This window comes from Anomaloglossus baeobatrachus, chromosome 8 (assembly GCF_048569485.1).
Source record: "Anomaloglossus baeobatrachus isolate aAnoBae1 chromosome 8, aAnoBae1.hap1, whole genome shotgun sequence".
NCBI classification, from domain to species: domain Eukaryota; kingdom Metazoa; phylum Chordata; class Amphibia; order Anura; family Aromobatidae; genus Anomaloglossus; species Anomaloglossus baeobatrachus.
In genome coordinates this window covers 97,336,990-97,357,550 of record NC_134360.1, presented here as the reverse complement: position 1 = coordinate 97,357,550, position 20,561 = coordinate 97,336,990, and the positions used below count along the sequence as shown (strand labels likewise).

At 45.1% G+C, this 20,561-nt stretch overlaps 1 protein-coding gene across 1 annotated transcript in view; it reads left to right on the top strand.

Annotated features, from left to right (window-relative positions):
* GUCY2C (guanylate cyclase 2C) overlaps positions 1-20,561 on the top strand; it is a 686,038-nt gene that overhangs the window by 386,335 nt on the left and 279,142 nt on the right. Inside the window, 2 exon segments of the mRNA XM_075320892.1 lie at positions 8,942-9,047; positions 16,329-16,391. Of these exon segments, the coding sequence (XP_075177007.1) occupies positions 8,942-9,047; positions 16,329-16,391 (169 nt within the window).

The following is a 20,561-nucleotide window of genomic DNA, read 5'->3' as shown; positions in this document are numbered from 1 at the left end:
CTAGATGTATTAAGTTTAATGTTTTAACAGGGACTCGACCTTCAAAACAAGGTGCTGCCGGAGCAGCAAGGGCAAAGTCCACAAGAAGACAATAATGCCTGTACAGTGGCGTAGTAGCACACTGCCAGTCATCCAACAAAAGAGGACGGTTGAGCGCCGCCATTATTGGAAAGCGGGGCTTTTAAGGAAGTGTAGCTCCACCCAAAGGCGGGCACGAGGTGGAGATGACGGATTTGACCCAATCGGGATCCACGACGTCCCAGCCCGGCCAATCAGGGTTCACCACATCACCAGCCTCGTCATCAAGCCGTGTGATGTCAGTTGGTGAATCAAAACCTGCCACGTGGTGCACATGCTCGTTCTCCTGCCTCTCAGACATAGAGGCGGGCTCTCTGGCTTCACAAGATGCAGGGATAACGAGATTCTTGCTGCTTCCCTGAGTAGCTATCCTCTGCACATTGTGTAGTCTCCTGGACCTTTGGCGCTGCTGAGCAGGAGGGCTCGTGGCAGGCAAGGCATGGGAGACCACATCACTCCTTGCAACAGGGGAGCCATGTAGTCTCCTAGACCTTCTGCGCTGCTGAGCAGGAAGGCTCGTGGCAGGCAAGGAATGGGAGACCACATCATTCCTTGCAACAGGGGAGCCACGAGGTGTAACAGTAAACTCTGAGAGCAAGTTCACCCAGTTAGCCATACTGGTGAGCGGGACCCGACAAGTTTTATACTCAAGGGACCAACCAGAAAACTAGGTGCCAAGGTAAAGGTCACAGACTAACAGGCAACACCAATGGGCACGGGATCCAGGCATGCTCCCTCCCAGCGGCAGCGGTGTCAAGAACTTTGGTTTACCACAGTTGTCAGTGTCAGCGTTATTGGACTGAGTGAGTACAGTCATGGCCAAAAGTTTTGAGAATGACACCACAATTATATTTTCACATGATCTGTTGCCCTCTGTTTTTTAATTGTGTTTGTCTGATGTTTACATCACATACAGAAATATAATTGCAATCATATTATGAGTAACAAAAGGTTATATTGACAGTTAGAATGAGTTAATGCAGCAAGTCAATATTTGCAGTGTTGACCCTTCTTCTTCAGGACCTCTGCAATTCTCCCTGGCATGCTCTCAATCAACTTCTGGACCAAATCCTGACTGATAGCTGTCCATTCTTGCATAAGCAATGCTTGCATTTTGCCAGAATTTGTTGGTTTTTGTTTGTCCAGCCGTCTCTTGATGATTGCCCACAAGTTCTCAATGGGATTAGTAGGATCTAGGGAGTTTCCAGGCCATGGACCCAAAATCTCTATGTTTTGTTCCATGAGCCATTTAGTGATCACCTTTGCTTTATGGCAAGGTGCTCCATCATGCTGGAAAAGGCATTGTTGGGCGCCAAACTGCTATTGGACAGTTGGGAGAAGTTGCTCTTGGAGGACATTCTGGTACCATTCTTTATTCATGGCTGTGTTTTCAGGCAAGACTGTGAGTGAGCCGATTCCCTTGGCTGAGAAGCAACCCCAAACATGAATCGTTTCAGGATGCTTAACAGTTGGCATGAGACAAGACTGGTGGTAGCGCTCACCTCTTCTTCTCCTAATAAGCTGTTTTCCAGATGTCCCAAACAATCGAAAAGGGGATTCATCTGAGAAAATGACTTTACCCCAGTCCTCAGCAGTCCACTCCCTGTACCTTTTGCAGAAAATCAGTCGGTCCCTGATGTTTTTTCTGGAGAGAAGTGGCTTCTTTGCTGGCCTCCTTGAAACCAGGCCTTGCTCAAGCAGTCTCCACCTCACAGTGCGTGCAGAAGCACTCACACCAGCCTGCTGCCATTGGTGAGCTAGCTCGGCACTGCTGGTAGTCCGATCCCGCAGCTGAAACAGTTTTAAGATACGGTCCTGGCGTTTGCTGGTCCTTCTTGGGCTCCCTGGAGCCTTTTTGGCAACAATGGAAGCTCTCTCCTTGAAGTTCTTGATGATGCGATAGATTGTTGACTGAGGTGCAATCTTTGTAGCTGCGATACTCTTCCCTGTTAGGCCATTTTTGTGCAGAGCAATGATGGCTGCACGTGTTTCTTTAGAGATAACCATGGTTAACTGAAGAGAAACAATGATACCAAGCACCAGCCTCATTTTAAAGTGTCAGTGGTGTCATTCTTACTTAATCATGACTGATTGATCACCAGCCCTGTCCTCATCAACACCCACACCTGTTAGCTGCTCCCTTTAAGGCAGGAATGGAATGATGTTGAAATGTGTTTTGGGGGTTGAAGTTTATTTTCTTAGCCAATATTGACTTTGAAAGTAATTGCTGTTAAGCTGATCACTCTTTATGACATTCTGGAGTATATGCAAATTGCCATTAGAAAAACTTAAGCAGTAGACTTTGTAAAAATTAATATTTGTAGCATTCTCAAAACTTTTGGCCATGACTGTACACAAGTGACCCTTATGCTCCCAACGGCACCTCCCCGTCACCATCACCGAGTCCCGGGGCATCCTTCCTAACCGTGGAAGGGTTAAACACCTGGCTGCCCACACCATCGCCACCGGGTACTCCCAATCGCAGCGGTGGTACTCCATTTTACCACGCACGATGGGTGGCATCACGAACTTTAATCAAACAGCCCGTGTAAATACTCACCCTTTTATTTGAGTGGCCGCACGACCCCGACCCCCGGGTCCAGAGACCCCTCGAGCCACCGCGGATCCGGATCCGAGCAGTCCGGCTGCTGACGCAGGGGTGGCACATCAATATGCTTAATGCAGCTGTGACGCCCTTGACTAGCCAGGTAGTCACAGATAGATCCCCGCACAACACCTGTCCCCCAATAAGGTAACACCAGCCAAACCATAAAACCTAGTCACTTCCCTCAGAGCCTGATGGACACACCAGGGGGGGCAGAGCCAGGCGGTTGGCCACGCCCACAGAGGAGTCCAGAGGGCCTGAGGCAGGAAACACAGAGAGATCAGTTTTTAGTGTTGAGCAGTGAGGAGGTCAGGTCTGGAGTGCAGGCCTGTGACAGTCTGACAGGTGCCGGGGTTGGAGCCCGGGCACCTTTGGCTAGGAGGCAAATGGTGGCCTAGCCGACAGGAGCCGGGAAGATGTCTCGGTGGAACCGTGGTGGACCGGGACAGGGTAGTGGCCCGCCGGTACTGACCCGGGGAACCGACTCGGAAACCGGAGCACACAGGGGGTACTCAGACCCTGAAACGACGTCCAGAACCGACTGGACTGAGTTAATTGACTGATGGCGGTCTGGACTTTAGTTCCTTTCCCACCCAATTCCCGACTGAAGACAACAGCCCACCGAGGGGGATAGAAAGCCACCGCACAGGCAGAGAGATCTCACGGGCCAGCGTCTGCGGGCAAAAAGGGCTCTCCCGACATACACAACGCCGGGGAGCGGACTCCCGTCGCTGATGCGCGGGCAGCCCAAATACACTACACGGTGCAGGAGAAAGGCCAAGACCACTGAACCGGGTGGGGGACAAGACGCAGCCGGCTGCGGTCCCCGACAACCATCAACTTTGTTTACCAGAGACTTGTGTGTGTCAATAACAGTGAGTACAACAGTGCCATCCGGCCGCGCACCACCCTGCACCGCCCAACTACTCTCCCCAACGGGTCCTGGGGCCATCATCCCTGCCCACGGAGGGGTTAACATCTTGCTGCATAACCATCTCCCCCGGGTGCCCCGTAACTGCAGCGGTGGTGTCTACCTTCACCACAACCCATGGGTGGTGTCACGAACTTAAACACGGCTTCGGCAGTACACCTACCTACCACCCCCTAAGTAGTGCCAGTACCCTTTCAGAGCAAAGTGACCCCGGGTCAGGAGACACTCGAGCCACCCACCAACGAGCCCGAATCCGAGCGGCTCGGCGGTAGCCGAGCGCGGGGCGGTACACAACCATAGAATAATTTATTGAAGGGTGACGTTTCTAAAATAAGGTCACTAGTGGGGTATTACTGCTTTTCTGGCACCTCAGGGGCTCTGCCAATGTGACATGGTACCCGCAAACCATTCCAACTAAATCTGCACTAAATATGCAACTAAACTAAATCTGCAACTAAACATGGCTCCTTCTTTTATCAGCTTTTGTTTTATAAGATGCACCGGATTATAAGATACACCCCAAATCTAGAGATGGAAAAAAAGGTAACAAAAAATATGGGGTCCATTTTATAATCTGGTGGAGTCTTACCGGGGAGGTGGGGCAGCAGCGGTGGTGGAGCAGGGTCACAAGAGGCAAGGGCGGTGCTGGAGTATGGCGATGCTGTGGGCGGTGCAGAGGGGGGCCCAGATGCTCACTGCGGGCTGCAGCGCTGTGCTGGGGAGTGGGCGCTGCTCTGTGCTGGGGCAGTGGGCGCTGCTCTCTGCTGGGGCAGCAGGTATTGAGGCACTGGCTATTCTAAAGATGTTGGAGGTGCAGGCTTCAAAGAAATGGCAGCCGGAGTCGGCGCGTGTGCAGATGAGAGCTTGAGCTGAGGGCTTCATCTGCGCATGTGCCAACTCTTACCACCATTATTTAAAGCTCTTGCCACCGACAGAATGGCCCATGCCTCCCTGCCCGCTACACCAAGCCTTGCTGTTAGCAGCACAGAGCCTCGCTGCTCACCGCACAGAGCCTCACCCACCCACCGCACAGAGCCTACCCACCCACCGCATAGAACTGCACAGAGCAGCGCCGCCCAGCTCAGAGCTGCACGCAGGAACTCCGACCACCGCACAGAGCAGGGCTGCCCGCCGCACACAGCAGCGCCACAGAAAGCAGCGCCCGCAGCACAGTGCACAGCATTGTCTTGTCTCCTGTGGCCCCTCTTAACCACCCCCCGGTAAGCTACATTCAGATTTAAAGATGCACCCCTCATTCTCCTCCCAATTTTTTGGGAGGAAAAGTGCATTTTATAATCCCAAAAATATGGTAGTTTCTGATCACATCTGGGGTATTGCCGTACTCAGGAGAAATTCTGTAGCAGATTTTGTAGTCTATTTTTCTCCTGTTACACTTGCAAAAGTAAAAAAATTCTGCCTTCAGCATAATTTTTGTTGAAAAAAATGCAATATTTCATTTGCACGACCCAATATTACAAAATTCTGTTAAACACCAATGGTTTCAAAATGCTCACTACACTACACACCTATATGCTGTTCATTTTTTGATGGGTGTAGTTTCCAAAATGATGTCACTTATGTTTTTGTTTTTATTTTTGCTGGTTTGGAACCTCAGCACCTCTGAAAATGTGACATGGCTTTCATAATGTATTCTAGTCAATTTTGCATTCCAAAAATGAAAATAGTGCTCCTTCCCTTCCAAGTACTGCTGTGCTCCCAAATAAAAGTTTTCCACCACATATTTATGAAATTGCACAACAAATTGTATAATGCAATTTCTCCATTTCACCTTTTAACCTTGTGCAACTGCAAAATTGGAGCTAAAACATGTTTGTTGGAATTTTTATTTTCACGGCTCAATGTTCAAATTGTGTGAAACACCTTTGGGTTCAAGGTGCTCAGCACACATCTAGATAAATTCCTTTGGGCGTCTAGTTTATAAAATGGGGTCAATTGTGGGGGGTTTCTACTGCTTAGGCATATAAGGGAGTCTGCTAACAATTCCAACCAATTTTAAATTCCAAAAGTCGAATGGTGCCTCTTCCCTTCCCAGCCCTGCTGTTTGCCCAAATAGTAGTTTTTTACCACATATGGAGTATCAGCGTACTTAGAAGAAATTGCACAACAAATTGTATGGTGTATTTTTTCCTGTTACACTTGAAAAATTGCTAAATTTAGAGCTAAAACAACATTTCTATGGGAAAAGTGATACAATTTTATTTTCACAGCTCAACGTCATAAAATTCTGTGAAGCACATGGGTATTCAAGGTGCTCACCACACATCTAGATAAGTTTCTTGAGGGATCTAGTTTCTAAAGGCCACTTTACACGCTGCGATATCGGTACCGATATCGCTATCGTGGGTACCCGCCCCCATCGGTTGTGCGACATGGGCAAATCGCTGCCCGTGGCGCACATCGCCCAGACCCGTCACACTACTTACCTGATGAACACCAATTTTTATGAATAATTAGAGAAAAATAATGCTAATAGACCAAAAGACTAATTTCTCTAAAAATCAATTTTTATTTATAAATATTAAAATAATTAAATCAAGCCATATTTTTCATATGCAGCTATATCAGTCAGTGAGCACACACCCGGTCGTGCAAAGCTAGATGTACTTAAAGGGAGTATTAATCTAGGAGGGTGAGGTATAGCCCAAGATGATTTTACTCGTTAAAGGGATGTCGCTGTGATGTATAAATAGGGGCCAGGTCATAAATCCCTAGTCTTTCTCCTTCCTAACTGCGAAGGTTAATACACCATACAGTTTTGGGCGCCCCCGCTCAACGTCGGCTATCCCTAGTACACCCTAAAACCTAACTGTGTGCCAAAAATTGACCTCTGAATAGGATCCTATTCAGCCCCGTACTGACAGGGTGGGATACTGAGGTCTTCCCTGCATCGAACAAGAGGACTATTTGCTCATTTCATACAGCACTTTAAAGGGATCTGTTTGCAGGGCACTGGAGACTGGAAGGTGACCTGGAATGTGTGCATTGTCCCCTGATGAACCCCAAACAAAGTGGGGGAAACGTGTCGGGATTCTTCTGGGAGTTCATTCTCCAGCAAGATAAGTTTACCCAACTGGGATTCAAATAATTACGGGTCCATGAACTAATTTGTTGGTCGAATGCACTGGGTAGCAGACCTAAGAGGCTACCTGTAGTACTCCTTCCCCCCTATTTTTTCATATATTGTTAGAGGGGAGCAAATGCGTAAATATTCTGATTGGGAATTTTTTCTATGACCAGCAATCATACTTAACATTTACTAGTGTTCTGACTATGCACCTAGTATGGTTGAACCACTTTGACTTCAGCACTAACTATACCCCTTTGGGCTTTGGGTCAATTTTTGGCACACAGTTAGGTTTTAGGGTGTACTAGGGATAGCCGACGTTGAGCGGGGGCGCCCAAAACCGTATGGCGTATTAACCTCTGCGGCTAGGAAGGAGAAAGACTAGGGATTTATGACCTGGCCCCTATTTATACATCACAGTGACATCCCTTTAACGAGAAAAATCATCTGCCCAATACCTCACCCTCCTAGATTAATACTCCTTTTAAGTACATCTAGCTTTGCACGACCGGGTGTGTGTTCACTGACCGATATAGCTGCATATGAAAAATATGGATTGATTTAATTATTTTAATATTTATAAATAAAAATTGATTTTAGAGAAATTAGTCTTTCGGTCTATTAACACTACTTACCTGCCCTGCGGCGTCGCTGTGACTGGCGAACTGCCTCCTGTCTAAGGGGGCGGTTCGTTCAGCGTCACAGCAACATCACAGCTGCGTCACTGAACCGCCGCCCAATAGAAGCGGAAGTGCAGAGATGAGCGGGACGAAACTCCCGCCCACCTCCTTCCTTCCGCATTGCGGGCGGGAGGCAGGTAAGGAGAGGTTCCTCGTTCCTGCGGTGTCACACGTACCGATGTGTGCTGCCACAGGAACGAGGAACAACTTCGTACTGCTGCAGCAACGATATTAGAGAATGGACAACGTTTTTGCAACGATACAAAATCGCTCATAGGTGTCACATGCAACGGCATCACTAAAGCGACCGGATGTGCATCACAAATTCCGTTACCCCAACGAGATCGCTTGAGCGATGTCGCAGCGTGTAAAGCGGCCTTAAAATGGGGTCACTTGTGGGTAGTTTCCACTGTTTAGGCACATCAGGGGTCCTGCAAATGCAACATGACATCCCATATGCATTCCAGCCAATTTTCCCTTCCAAGCCCTGCCATGCGCTCAAACAGTAGTCCACCACATATCGGTATCTGCGTACTCAGGGGAAATTGCACCACAAATTGCACAGTCCATTTTTTTCTCTGCTAGTCTTGTAAAAATGCAAAATTTGGGGCTAAATTTACATTTTTTTGTGGGAAAAAGTAAAATTTTCATTTTTTCCTTCCACATTGCTTTAGTTGCCTGTGAAGCACCAAAAGGGTTAATAAACTTTTTGAATGTGATTTTGAGCAGTTTGAGGGGTTCCGTTTTTAGAATGGTGTAATTTTGGGGTATTTTCTGTTATATAAACCTCTGAAAGTCACTTCACATTTGATTTGGTCCCTAAAAAAAATAGTTTTGTAAATTTTGTTGGAAAAATATGAAATTGCTGATAAACTTTGAACCTTTTTAACTTCCTAACCCCCAAAAAATAGGATTCAAATATGGAGCTGATATAAAGTAGACATGTGGCAAATGTTACTTATTAACTATTTTGTGTGGTTGTAACTATTTACTTTAAGGGCATACAACATCAAAGTTTGAAAATTGTGAAAATTTTCTATTTTTTTCTGCCAAATTTGTGATGTTTTCGTAAATAAATGCAAATAATATCGACCAAAATTTTCCACTAAAATGAAATGCAACATGTCTTGAAAACAGTCTCAGTATCACTGGGATCCGTTGAAGTATTCTAGCATTATTATTATCTCATTAAGTAACACAGGTCAGATTTCAAAAAAATGAGAGGTTAAGGTGTTACCAGAATTTTCTTCAACCTCTATTTACCGGGTTTTTTTTTTTCAATAAATAATAATAGAAGACATCTTTAATATATAAAATTATTCAATTGCTACCCAAATTCTCCAAATTCCTAGTTAATACCATTATAGGGCATGTACAACATTTATAACATATCGGTGGGTGGAGGTCCCAATAGTCAGACCATCAGAAATCATACATTTATCATTAATCCTGTGCAGAGGTGATATATGTTTATTGGACAATTCCATTAATCATTCTTTAGACACACAGTAGGTAATATTAATTTATAATATGCAAAAACCGATATCTATTTTTTTTTGTAGAAAATACCGTAAAGAACATGAACTGCAGCAGAAAAGATGGTCTCATATTGCAAATGAGAAAATTTTGCCACTGGAAACAAATGAGACTTCTCATGTCAGCTTGAAGGTGATTTACAACGAAGCTTGCTAGCATTATTATATATAGCAAAACACTCTTTAAAGGGTTGTCCACTATTTGGAGAACCACTTCTCAATCAAGGTGTTTCCGCCTTGTAAATGATAACACTTAAGGGTACTTTGCACGCTGCGACATCGCAATCCGATGCTGCGATGCCGAGCGCGATAGTCCCCGCCCCCGTCGCAGCTGCGATATCCTTGTGATAGCTGCCGTAGAGAACATTATCACTACGGCAGCTTCACATGGACTCACCTGTCCTGCGACGTCGCTCTGGCCGGCGACCCGCCTCCTTATTAAGGGGGCCGGTTGTGCGGCGTCACAGCGACGTCACATGGCAGGCGGCCAATAGGAGCGGAGGGGCGGAGATGAGCGGGATGTAAACATCCCGCCCACCTCCTTCCTTCCACATATTCTACGGAAGCCGCGGTGATGCCGGTAGGAGATGTGCCTCGCTCCTGTGACTTCACATACAGCGATGTGTGCTGCCGCAGTAGCGAGGAACAACATCGCACCATCGCGTCAGCGTAATTATGGATTACGCCGACGCTGCACCGATGATACGATTACAACGCTTTTGCGCTCGTTAATCGTATCATCGAACCTTTACACACTACGATGTCACATGCGATGCCAGAAGTACGGCATTTTCAATTTGACCCCACCGACATCGCACCTGCGATGTCGTAGTGTGCAAAGCCCGCCTTATACTTGCCCCCAGTCCTAGCTCAGTGCCAGCACTGGCTCTTCCTTGGCTTCCTTGTCAAACAAGCACCAGCAGAGCCAGTGCCGACACCGCTGGAATGTCACCAGCACCGGAGGTGAGTATTCTGTAAGTGTCGTTATTTTACAAGTAAGAATAAACAAAGAAAAAGCTCTCCCTAATTCAATAAAACTTGAAACATTAGTGCACTCACCCACAGCTGTTGTGCTGATCAGGCACAACATTGGGAATACAATACTGCTAGAGCCGCTTCTGGCTTTGGACACCACAACCTTACAGTCCAGCTGGGTATCAGCATGAGGGGTCATCTGTCACACTAGCGTTACTGTCTGGATGCCGCACTCTTGCCAGTAGTAACTGGCAGAGCACGCAAGAGCGCCACAGAGGGAGACAATCATTATCAAGCCGCCAGCCTCATCACCAGCTGCTCATTGCTGTGCACTAGGGTGACCGGATCTCATAGGGGGGGGGAAATGTCAGAATCTTGTTTGTCTGGACCCCACAAAACGATTCCCCTTTCCAGATATTGAGATAGCCAAAATTTGAGCTTGATCAAACGACGTTAACCCGTGCCGCTCGTTGCTCAAAGTTTGAAAAAAATCCAAATTTTTGGCCAAAAAGCTGACATATGGAGCCATAACTCCTGAACGGTAAATAATAAAAACACGCTTAATATCTCAAAAGAAAGCTAATGTTGTTCTTCAAAATTTATATGTTACACACAGGGTGCATGTAATTTCTATTCGACACAAAATGGGATCAACCACTGGACCTCATCCAGACATTTTCAAAAGATTCCTCACTGCGTGGCCCAAGATAGACATAGGAAAATACGACACAGGTATCAGTGACAATCTAATACAAAAGTAGCTAACTCCAGAAGTAATTGCAAATGTTACTGCTGAATTCGAGACCAAATTAACTGAGAGCCACCCCAGAGATGACTACAAGGAGCTGTTGCAGTTGGTTCTCGTATTTGTTGGATCACTAGACGGCAATGTTGTGGGTTTTAGAACTCCAGGAGCCATTCATCATGCTAGGTGGATGGCAAAGGCTATTTACTGCTTAAAAATGTTAATTTTTCGTCGTCAATTTAAGATGTCTAAAGAAGAAGAAAGTTCTGTGCGTGCCATTTCTGTTTTCCTAGTTAAAATTTATTGTAAAGCTTGGTTCAATGCTCCAAAAGCTCATCTTGCGCCAAAGCAAGATTTAGATATTTTGCATAGTCTGTTAGACTATAAAGAATGTGACAACGACATTGCAGAAATAGCCCTGACCAAATTTTTGAACCATTTGTGCTATTTTAATGCAGAGTTGGTGGGATTATTGTTTTTTGATCCCACCATTACAGACAATGAAAAGTTGTTAATGGCTAATAAATTGCTCAGTAGCACAGATGAACCATCAGAGCACGCTAGGGTTGTAAATCCAAAAGTTAGGAAAGAAAAATTAATAGAGGTAGTTGATGGAGGATTGGCAAATTTACTTACCAAAGAAACATTTACATTCTTTGACCGATTTAATATAAAAACAGATTTCCTAAGACAAAATCCAAACACCTGGCCTCAAAATAATGACTTCCAAGAAGGATTGAAAATTGTCAAAACATTAAAAGTAGTTAATGATATGGCTGAGTGTGGTGTTAATTTAATAACCGACTTTAACGACCTTCTGACAAAAGATGAAGAACAAAAGCAATATGTACTGCAAGTTGTAAGCAAATGCCGAGCATTATATTCTGACGTTTCAAAAACTACTTTAACAAAAGCTCTAGAATAGATTAGATAACTATGTAAAATTATCAACTCATGTAGGTACTACGTCTGTATCTTTTCTGTGTCTGTTTTGTTTGTATTATATACCTCATTTTTATATTTTAAAATAAAAATGTCATTAGACTTTTCAGTATTACTTGTTTTTTTTGTTATATTTCTACTTTAAACTCAAAAATATACAAAAAAACCCCAAAATTTATCACTTAATAACACAATATACGAAGTATGCTCCTAGTGGTACTAGGTCACGTTCTTGGGGCTAAAAGCTGTTGTAACTCAGTTTGACTTAAAATAACAACAATTATGTATAAAATATAAATTTTGAAGAACAACATTAGCTTTCTTTTGAGATATTAAGCGTGTTTTTATTATTTACCGTTCTGGGGTTATGGCTCCATATGTCAGCTTTTTGGCCAATAATTTGGATTTATTAAAACTTTGAGCGACGAGCGGCACGGGTTAACGTCATTTGATCGAGCTCAAATTTTGGCTATCTCAATATCTGGAAAGGGGAATCGTTTTGTGGGGTCCAGACGGACAAAATTCCGACATCGATTTTTTTGCGGTCACCCTACTGTGCACCAACCGTCTATGAGTGCAGGTGATTTGCTCCAAATGATCAAATCCAGTCACCTGCTGCACTGGTTAACTGCTCCAAAACAATCGATTAGAAGCTGAATAAATCAGAGAGATGAGTAAAAAAGGTCGGATAAGAACCAGGCGCTGCGACTCAGAATTTGATCAAAAAGAAAATTTAAATTAAATTAACACACCATGCATTTTAGGGATGGCCCATCTTCTTATAGCTGTAGTGCTATTATTACAACACATTTGTCATATATAAAACCATAAAAGACATATAATCAAGTAATATAAATATATAGAAAATCAATTTATAAACCACTTGGAATCAGTTACCATATTTTTCACTTTATAAGACGAACCGGATTATAAGACGCACCCCAAATTTAGAGATAAAAAAGGTAAAAAAAAGGGGTCTGTCTTATATACTCCGGTGTCGTCTTACCAGAGGGTGGCGGCAGCGGTGGCGGAGTGGGGTCACAGGAGGCAGAGGCTGTGCTGCAGCAGTGGCGGGCCAGTGCTGGCAGCGGCAGGTTGTTGGTGGCAGCGGCAGCAGTGGGTCAGTGATGGCAGTGTGCTTGTGACGGGTCAGTGGTGGTAGTGGCGGCGGAGAGTCAGTGGTGGCAGCGGCAGCAGTTAGTGGTGGAGCAAACCAGTGCGGCGAGTGTCCCAGTCTGTCCGTGGTCCCAGCTTCAAATGATGGCACCCGGAGCAGCGCGGGTGCAGATGGAGCTCTCCTCCAAGATCTTCATCTGCGCATGCACTGACTCCTGGTGCCATCATTTGAAGCCGGGACTACGGACAGACTGGGACACCCACAGCACAGCTACCGCAGTCCGCACGGCCAAGAACCTCCACCAGCATGCCCACCCAGCTACACGCCCACCCACACAGAGAGGCAGCCGGCCGCCGGCACTAGGCACCCAGCCACCTGCACGCACTGACAGGCAACTGGTCGCCTGCACGCACCTGGCCACCCGCACACAGAGCCACACAGACAGCACCACCCGGTAAGCTATATTTAGATTTTGAGACACACCCCTCATTTTCCTTCCAAATTTTTGGGAGGAAAAGTGTGTCTTATAATCCGAAAAATACGGTAATTAAAAACATCAATTGTTAGGATCATATAAATTTTCATGAATATTTAATTATATGTTTAAACTTACCCCCATAATCCATCAAAGGTCTGGAGAAGTTTTGTCAAGATAATGACTATAAATGAGCTGAAATCCATAAATCAAATATATAGATTGCCAAAAAATGCATTACATGTTTAGTAAAAGTCATCCTCAACACACACAATGAACATATCTGCTACAAAAATTACAAATCTTGTGTGTTCTATACTCAAATTAAGGCCATTAAGGGCCAAAGTGGCCAATTTAAATATCCAGAATGATTCCCTATTGATCAGCCTCTGGATCCGATTTGGAATATATTCGGGAATCTGGTCTATTATAATGAGGAGTAAGTTGGCAGGATATTTAGAATGTTCAACCAAAAAAATGATTTGAAAAAGTGTGATTGCTGACACGATCACAAATATTGTGTCTATGCTGATTAATTCTGTTATGAACAAGTTGGTTTGTAAATGAACACATGAAGATATACATTTCAGTTCAGAATCTGATTAATAGGGAACATCTTACTGGGGATTTAAGACGCCTTCAGCAAAACCTCCCCTTTATTTTCCCAGTTGGTAAGAAGGATGATTAGGGTCCTCCCAAATTCTCTAATTTTTTGCTATTATTTTATTTTTGTTTTTGCTAGTATTGTTTATTTGACTGGGTGCTACGGTATGTAATATCTCAAGTTCCTTTTTTTTCTAAATAAAATGTTAGGATTTTTAGGTAAACTTATAGACAGGATAGGATCATTCCTCAAAATTATCCAATATTTCTTAAGTAATGTCCTAATGATACGACGATATTTATTACAAGTGGTAATAAAACTAAACTTGTGATTGATTGCTCCATCTTTTTCATGTTTTTCAGTCCCATTAGCTTCTATTTTTTGCTAAACCTTCATCCTGCTTGAGGTTTTTAGTCCTATTAGGCATCATTAAGAATCCTCTTTGGGTAGCCCTTCTGTCTAAACCTACTGCTCAAAATTCGTGACTCCTTCCGGAAATCTTCAGCCTTGGTGCAATTTTTGCAAATACGCCAATATTGGCCATATGGAACCATTTTTAACCATTTTGGGAGATGGGTACTAGATGGGTACTTTTTGAAATGGGTGGATGTGGCAATAGTACCCCCAGAACTTTCTGTAATGATTGGAGCCAAAAATTATATTTCAGTGTCAGACTATGAAAATGTGAATTTCAGTCCCCATGGGTTTTCATTAAGTTTGTTGACAAATGATTGGGCCTCATCAAAGCTCCCTGTCCAAGAAAATAATAAATCATCTACAGTAAAATAAAATATGACCATTCGGCAGGAGAGACCGGCCAGTAAACAGGGATCTGAAATGCCCCATGTACAGATTTCCATAACTCGAGGCGAATTTTGTTTTCATGGCCCAGTCCCTCAATTGCCCATAGATCATATCTTCAAAGGAAAACACATCATGATGGGGTGTGAATCCAATTCCCTGAAGGATGAATTCTTGCTGGAATTCAAGAAGGATAATGTGCTGATTTAAGTAGAATTTTGCTGTTTCCAATCCAAGATTATGGTGAATGTTAGAACACAATGAACTGTAATACATGAAAGAAAACGACTATACAATTATTAGTTTTTTTTCCTCATGAGTTTTACTATATAACTTCAACTTCAGCACGTGTTGCACTTTATAATATTGTCTTAAAAAAGGTTGAAATGAAGAGAGTGTATGTAGTACATTCACTACAGCAAGAACTTGTTAAAAAGAACATTATAACGACTCAAATATATTGGTAACTGGACCTCAGCGTATCGATGGTACCTTTTCACACAGAATTTTTTTTAATGAAATGAACTCAAACTAATTGATGGCACTAAAGGTTTAAGATGGTATGTGTCCAAAATTGGGCAGATTTATACTAAAACAGCTAAATGTTATTTTGTACATGATCCCATGAAGATAATGTGTGTTACTTTTGGATGTACTGTATGTCTGTATGAAGTTATATAGTAAAAATCATGAGAAAACACCTAAAGGGGGCTTTATACGCTGCAATATCGTTAATGAATTATCGTCGGGGTCACGGTGTTTGTGACACACATCCGGCGTCATTAACGATATCGCAGTGTGTGACAAGTACGAGCGACCTTAAATGATCGCAAAAGCGGTCAAAATCGTTTGCCGCAGAGAGGTCGTCCTGAAACTCAAAATCATTCCTGCTTATTAGTGATGTTGTTCCTCATTCCTGCGGCACCACACATCGCTGTGTGTGACACCGCAAGAGCGACGAACATCTCCTTACCTGCCTCCACCGGCAATGCAGAAGGAAGGAGGTGGGCGGGATGTTACATCCCGCTCATCTCCGCCCCTCCGCTTCTATTGGACGCCTGCCGTGTGACGTCGCTGTGACGCTGCACGAACCGCCCCCTTAGAAAGGAGGCAGATTGTCGGCCAGAGCGACGTCGCAGGGCAAGTAAGTGCGTGTGACGGGGGTAAGCGAGGTTGTGCGGCATGGGCAGCGATTTGCCCATGTTGCACAAACGACGGGGGCAGGTACGATTGCTTGCGATCTCGCTAGCGAGATCGCAGCTTGTAAAGTATCCTTAAGACTTGTATAGCCGTTTTTTCTTTTGTTTTACATTGCTGTGCATAGCTCATTAGAAAAAGCTGCAAAAACTGCAAATACGGTGGTGGAAAAATAAGAAGCCCATTCATTTTTCAATATATAGAATACAACAAACTAACATCCATGGTGAAAAAATAATATTGAATATTTAACGGAAGTTGTTTAAGTTGTGGGATCAAATGTAATAACTCATGTATATCTGAGTCCAAACTAATTAATATAATGCTGTGGATAGACAGGCGCAATAGATTTGCTCGTCTGTGAGAGTTGTGTATGACACAATATGAACATATAGGATGCAGGGCTGCTGGCGATACACAATGTACACAGAAGTACAGAAAATCAGCAGTTCAAGGAAACGTGCTCACTCTGCACTCACTCTATAGGAAGGGTCCAAGAGACATCAGTAGATGGAAGTGGTTTTCAAAGACTTCTGATAATCTGATTGTTTTGTTTAGATTGATGAAGATAAGCGACGTGAAGCTATACCAAGAATCCGACGAGGAAAATATGATAAGAAGGTAATTTGAACAACTTAGACTGAAAATAATTCCTTAACATTGAAATTACACCTCCACAAAATAAAAGTCGTGTCATTATCGGTCAGAAGATCAAAAGACATATTAATGATATGTAAATGGTAAATAAATGAAAACAAACATGGAAAAACATCTTTATTTATTCAGTAAGGAAAAAAAAGCCACATAGTCAACATAAGAGCTAGGCAAATTCAAGATGGAAGCAGCCTCTCTAGTATTTATAGTAGTACCTATTAACAAATCAAAAGTCTAAATTGAACAAAAAAGGCAAAAGGAGTTTTTAGCTAAAAATATGTATTTTATTGTATATATTTTATAAAAAGATGGCTTTAATGCCAATAAATAGATGACAAAACCAGATCATATATGATAATGCAGGTGGGATTCAAATTTTTAACAACACGTTCCCTGTTTGTGTTAAAAAAACACGCCCATTTGAAAACTTTTAGAGCCACACCTACTGTGTTAACCACACCCATTCCTATACACTTTCCTCAACCACAAAAAAAATAAAAAAACAAGTAATGCCAGCTAAAAGTATACACACTTTCCCCTTCTTACCACATCTGTACTTTTATGTACAGACTCATTGCCTCCTGACAGGTCCACATTGTCCAGTCACTGTCATTCACTTCTTACTATGGTGAAGAGTATTAAAGTATTTTCTACAAATTTTTAAAATTGTTATTAAAGGAACCCTGTTCAAATTTGAAAGGACAACCACTTGTCCATTTGTCATCTCAACTGTCTGATGCACCTAATTTCTTGGTTCAGCAGCCACAAGGTAAATATGTGCAAATTACCATGACCAGACAACACATTACCACCACATAGTGACCAAATAATACCACATACAAGGGACAAACACAGTCACACATATGCACGCACTGCCTTATCCCACAGTTGAAAACCATGATGTTACAAGGAATACTATCATATAAAGACACACACACACACACACACACACACACACACACATATATATATCCATATATATACACATACTACATTGTTTATAAAAATAAAGAGATAATAAATAAAGCCATACTGTTCCCAAACTTATAACATCAAGAATGTAGATATATATTTTCACTGCAAAGATATATATATATATATATATATACTAGAAGGTGGCCCGATTCTACGCATCGGGTATTCTAGAATTTACGTATTGTGTAGTTCATGTATGATTTTTGTTATATATATAGATGTTGTTGTGTGTACTTACCAAGTGTTTGTGTAGGGCGCTGTACATGTTCTGGGTGTTGTCTCGGTGTGGCGGGGGGTGAGAGCGGTGTTGTATGTGTGTTGCGTTGTTTGTGGAGCGCTGTGTGTCTGTAGCGTTGTGTGTGTGTGTGTTGCGCGGTTTGTGTGTGTGTGGTGTGTTTTGGGGGAGGTATGTTTTGTGCAATGTGTGTGTTGTGCGGTATGTGCGTATATTTATGTATGCTGCGGTGTTTGTGTGTTGGGTGTTGTGTGTGTGCAGCGTTGTCTGTGTGTTTGGGTGTCTGTGTAGGGCGGTGTTTGTGGTTCCCAGTGTGTGTGTGTGTTGTGCAGTGCGCGTGTGTGTGTGTGTGTGTGTTGGGGGGAGGTGTGCACCTCCCATCGTGCTCCATCCCCCATACTGCGCACCCCCCATCGTGCTGCATCCCCCATGCTGCGCACTCCCCATCGTGCTCCATCCGCCATGCTACGCACTCCCAAACGTGCTCCATCCGCCATGCTGTGCACTCCCAAACGTGGTCCATCCGCCATGCTGCGCACTCCCAAACGTGCTCCATCCGCTATACTGCGCAATCCCCATCGTGCTGCATCCCCCATGCTGCGCACTCCCAAACGTGCTCCATCCGCCATGCTGCGCACTCCAAAACGTGCTCCATCCGCCATGCTGCGCACCCCCCATCATGCTCCATCCGCCATGCTGCGCACTCCCAAACGTACTCCATCCGCCATGCTGCGCACTCCCAAACATGCTCCATCCGCCATGCTGTGCACTCCCAAACCTGGTCCATCCGCCATGCTGCGCACTCCCAATTGTGGTTCATCCGCTATGCTGCGCACTCCCAAACGTGGTCCATCCGCCATGCTGCACACTCCCAAACGTGCTACATCCGCCATGCTGCGCACTCCCAAACGTGCTCCATCCGCCATGCTGCGCACTCCCAAACGTGCTCCATCCGCCATGCTGCGCACTCCCAAACGTGGTCCATCCGCCATGCTGCGCACTCCCAAACGTGCTCCATCCCCCATGCTGTGCACTCCCAAACGTGGTTCATCCGCCATGCTGCGCACTCCCAAACGTGCTCCATCCCCCATGCTGTGCACTCCCCATCGTGCTCCATCCCCCATGCTGCGCACCCCCCATCGTGCTCCATCCCCCATGCTGCACCAGCATCAGCCTCTCTGCCCGCAGCATCAGCCTCTCTGCCCGCAGCATCAGCCTCTCTCCTCCCAGCATCAGCCTCTCTCCTCCCAGCATCAGCCTCTCTCCTCCCAGCATCAGCCTCTCTCCTCCCAGCATCAGCCTTTTCTGTCCCTAGCATCAGCCTCTCTCCTCCCAGCCTACCCCAGCCTCAGCCTCCCCCAGCATCAGCCTCTCTTCTCTCAGCCTCCCCCTCCCTGCCTTCCCCAGGAGCAGCCTCTCTCCTCCCAGCATCAGCCTCTCTCCTCCCAGCATCAGCCTCTCTCCTCCCAGCATCAGCCTCTCTCCTCCCAGCATCAGCCTCTCTCCTCTCAGCATCAGCCTTTTCTGTCCCCAGCATCAGCCTCTCTCCTCCCAGCCTACCCCAGCATCAGCCTCTCTTCTCTCAGCCTCCCCCTCCCAGCCTTCCCTAGGATCAGCCTCTCTCCTCCTAGCCTCCTCCAGCACACCGTGCTCCTCTGCCGACACAGATCCGATCGCATACACACACACACACACCCAATCGCATACACTCACACACCCGATCGCATACACTCACACACACCCGATCGCATACACTCACACACACCCGATCGCATACACTCACACACACCCGATCGCATACACTCACACACACCCGATCGCATACACTCACACACACCCGATCGCATACACTCACACACACCCGAACGCATACACTCACACACACCCGATCGCATACACTCACGCACACACACATTGACGATATTGCACATACGCGCTCACACTCACAACATCCGGAGATACCACATGCTTCTGGCCATGTGATCCTCCAGCAGGTCCTGGAAGTTCACTGCACAGTATCGCCGTCGAGAAGCAAGCAATATCCCAAGATGTTGTGAGTGTGTGGATGCAATGTGATGTGTGTGTGAGGTGTGTGTGAGAGTGAGTGTGATCTGATGTGTGTGTGTGCGTGCTTGCGTGTGTGTATGTTCCGCCGCTGCAGGACCTTGACGCGCTGGTAACTATGCTACCATGGTTACCAGCGTATACCGTCCCCCGCTCACACGGGAGCCCACACCAGCATACGGCCGCAACCCCAGCAATGTGAGGGTATGTGTCGGCTGGGTTGGCGGCGTACGCTGATGTGGGCTCCCGGGGGTACAGTACTCACCTGGGAGTCGTGGCTCCGTGTCGGTCGGTTCGGGGAATGCGTGCGGGGGGCGGGGCCAGAGTGAGCGTGCATTGCGTGAGGGGGCGGGGCGTGGGCGAGTTGCCAATGCCTGCAGGGTGCCGGAGCGAGAGGCCAATCCGTGTGGGGGGCGGAGCCTAGGCGAGCGGCCGGCCAATCCGTGTGGGGGCGGAGCCTGGGCGAGCGGCCAATCCGTGCGGGGGGGGCGGGGCCATGGCGAGCCCAGCGGCCAATCAGCTTTGTGTCACCGTAAGGACACAATTTTGGAGCAAGACAGACAGACAGACAGAATAAGGCAATTATATATATATATATATATATATATATATATATATATATGTATATATATATTTATATATATAGATATATATATATATATACATATATAACAGAAAGAAAAATATACATCATCATAAACATATATACATATACAAATTATGGCTTGAAATTTAAATGACATACATAACATATATACACATACATACATCTACAGACATTGAATATTCAGTATAGTTAGAGATCATTCCTGAAATTCATTCAATGGGGGAATGTTGTATTTAGTGTGAGTATCCAGAATGCC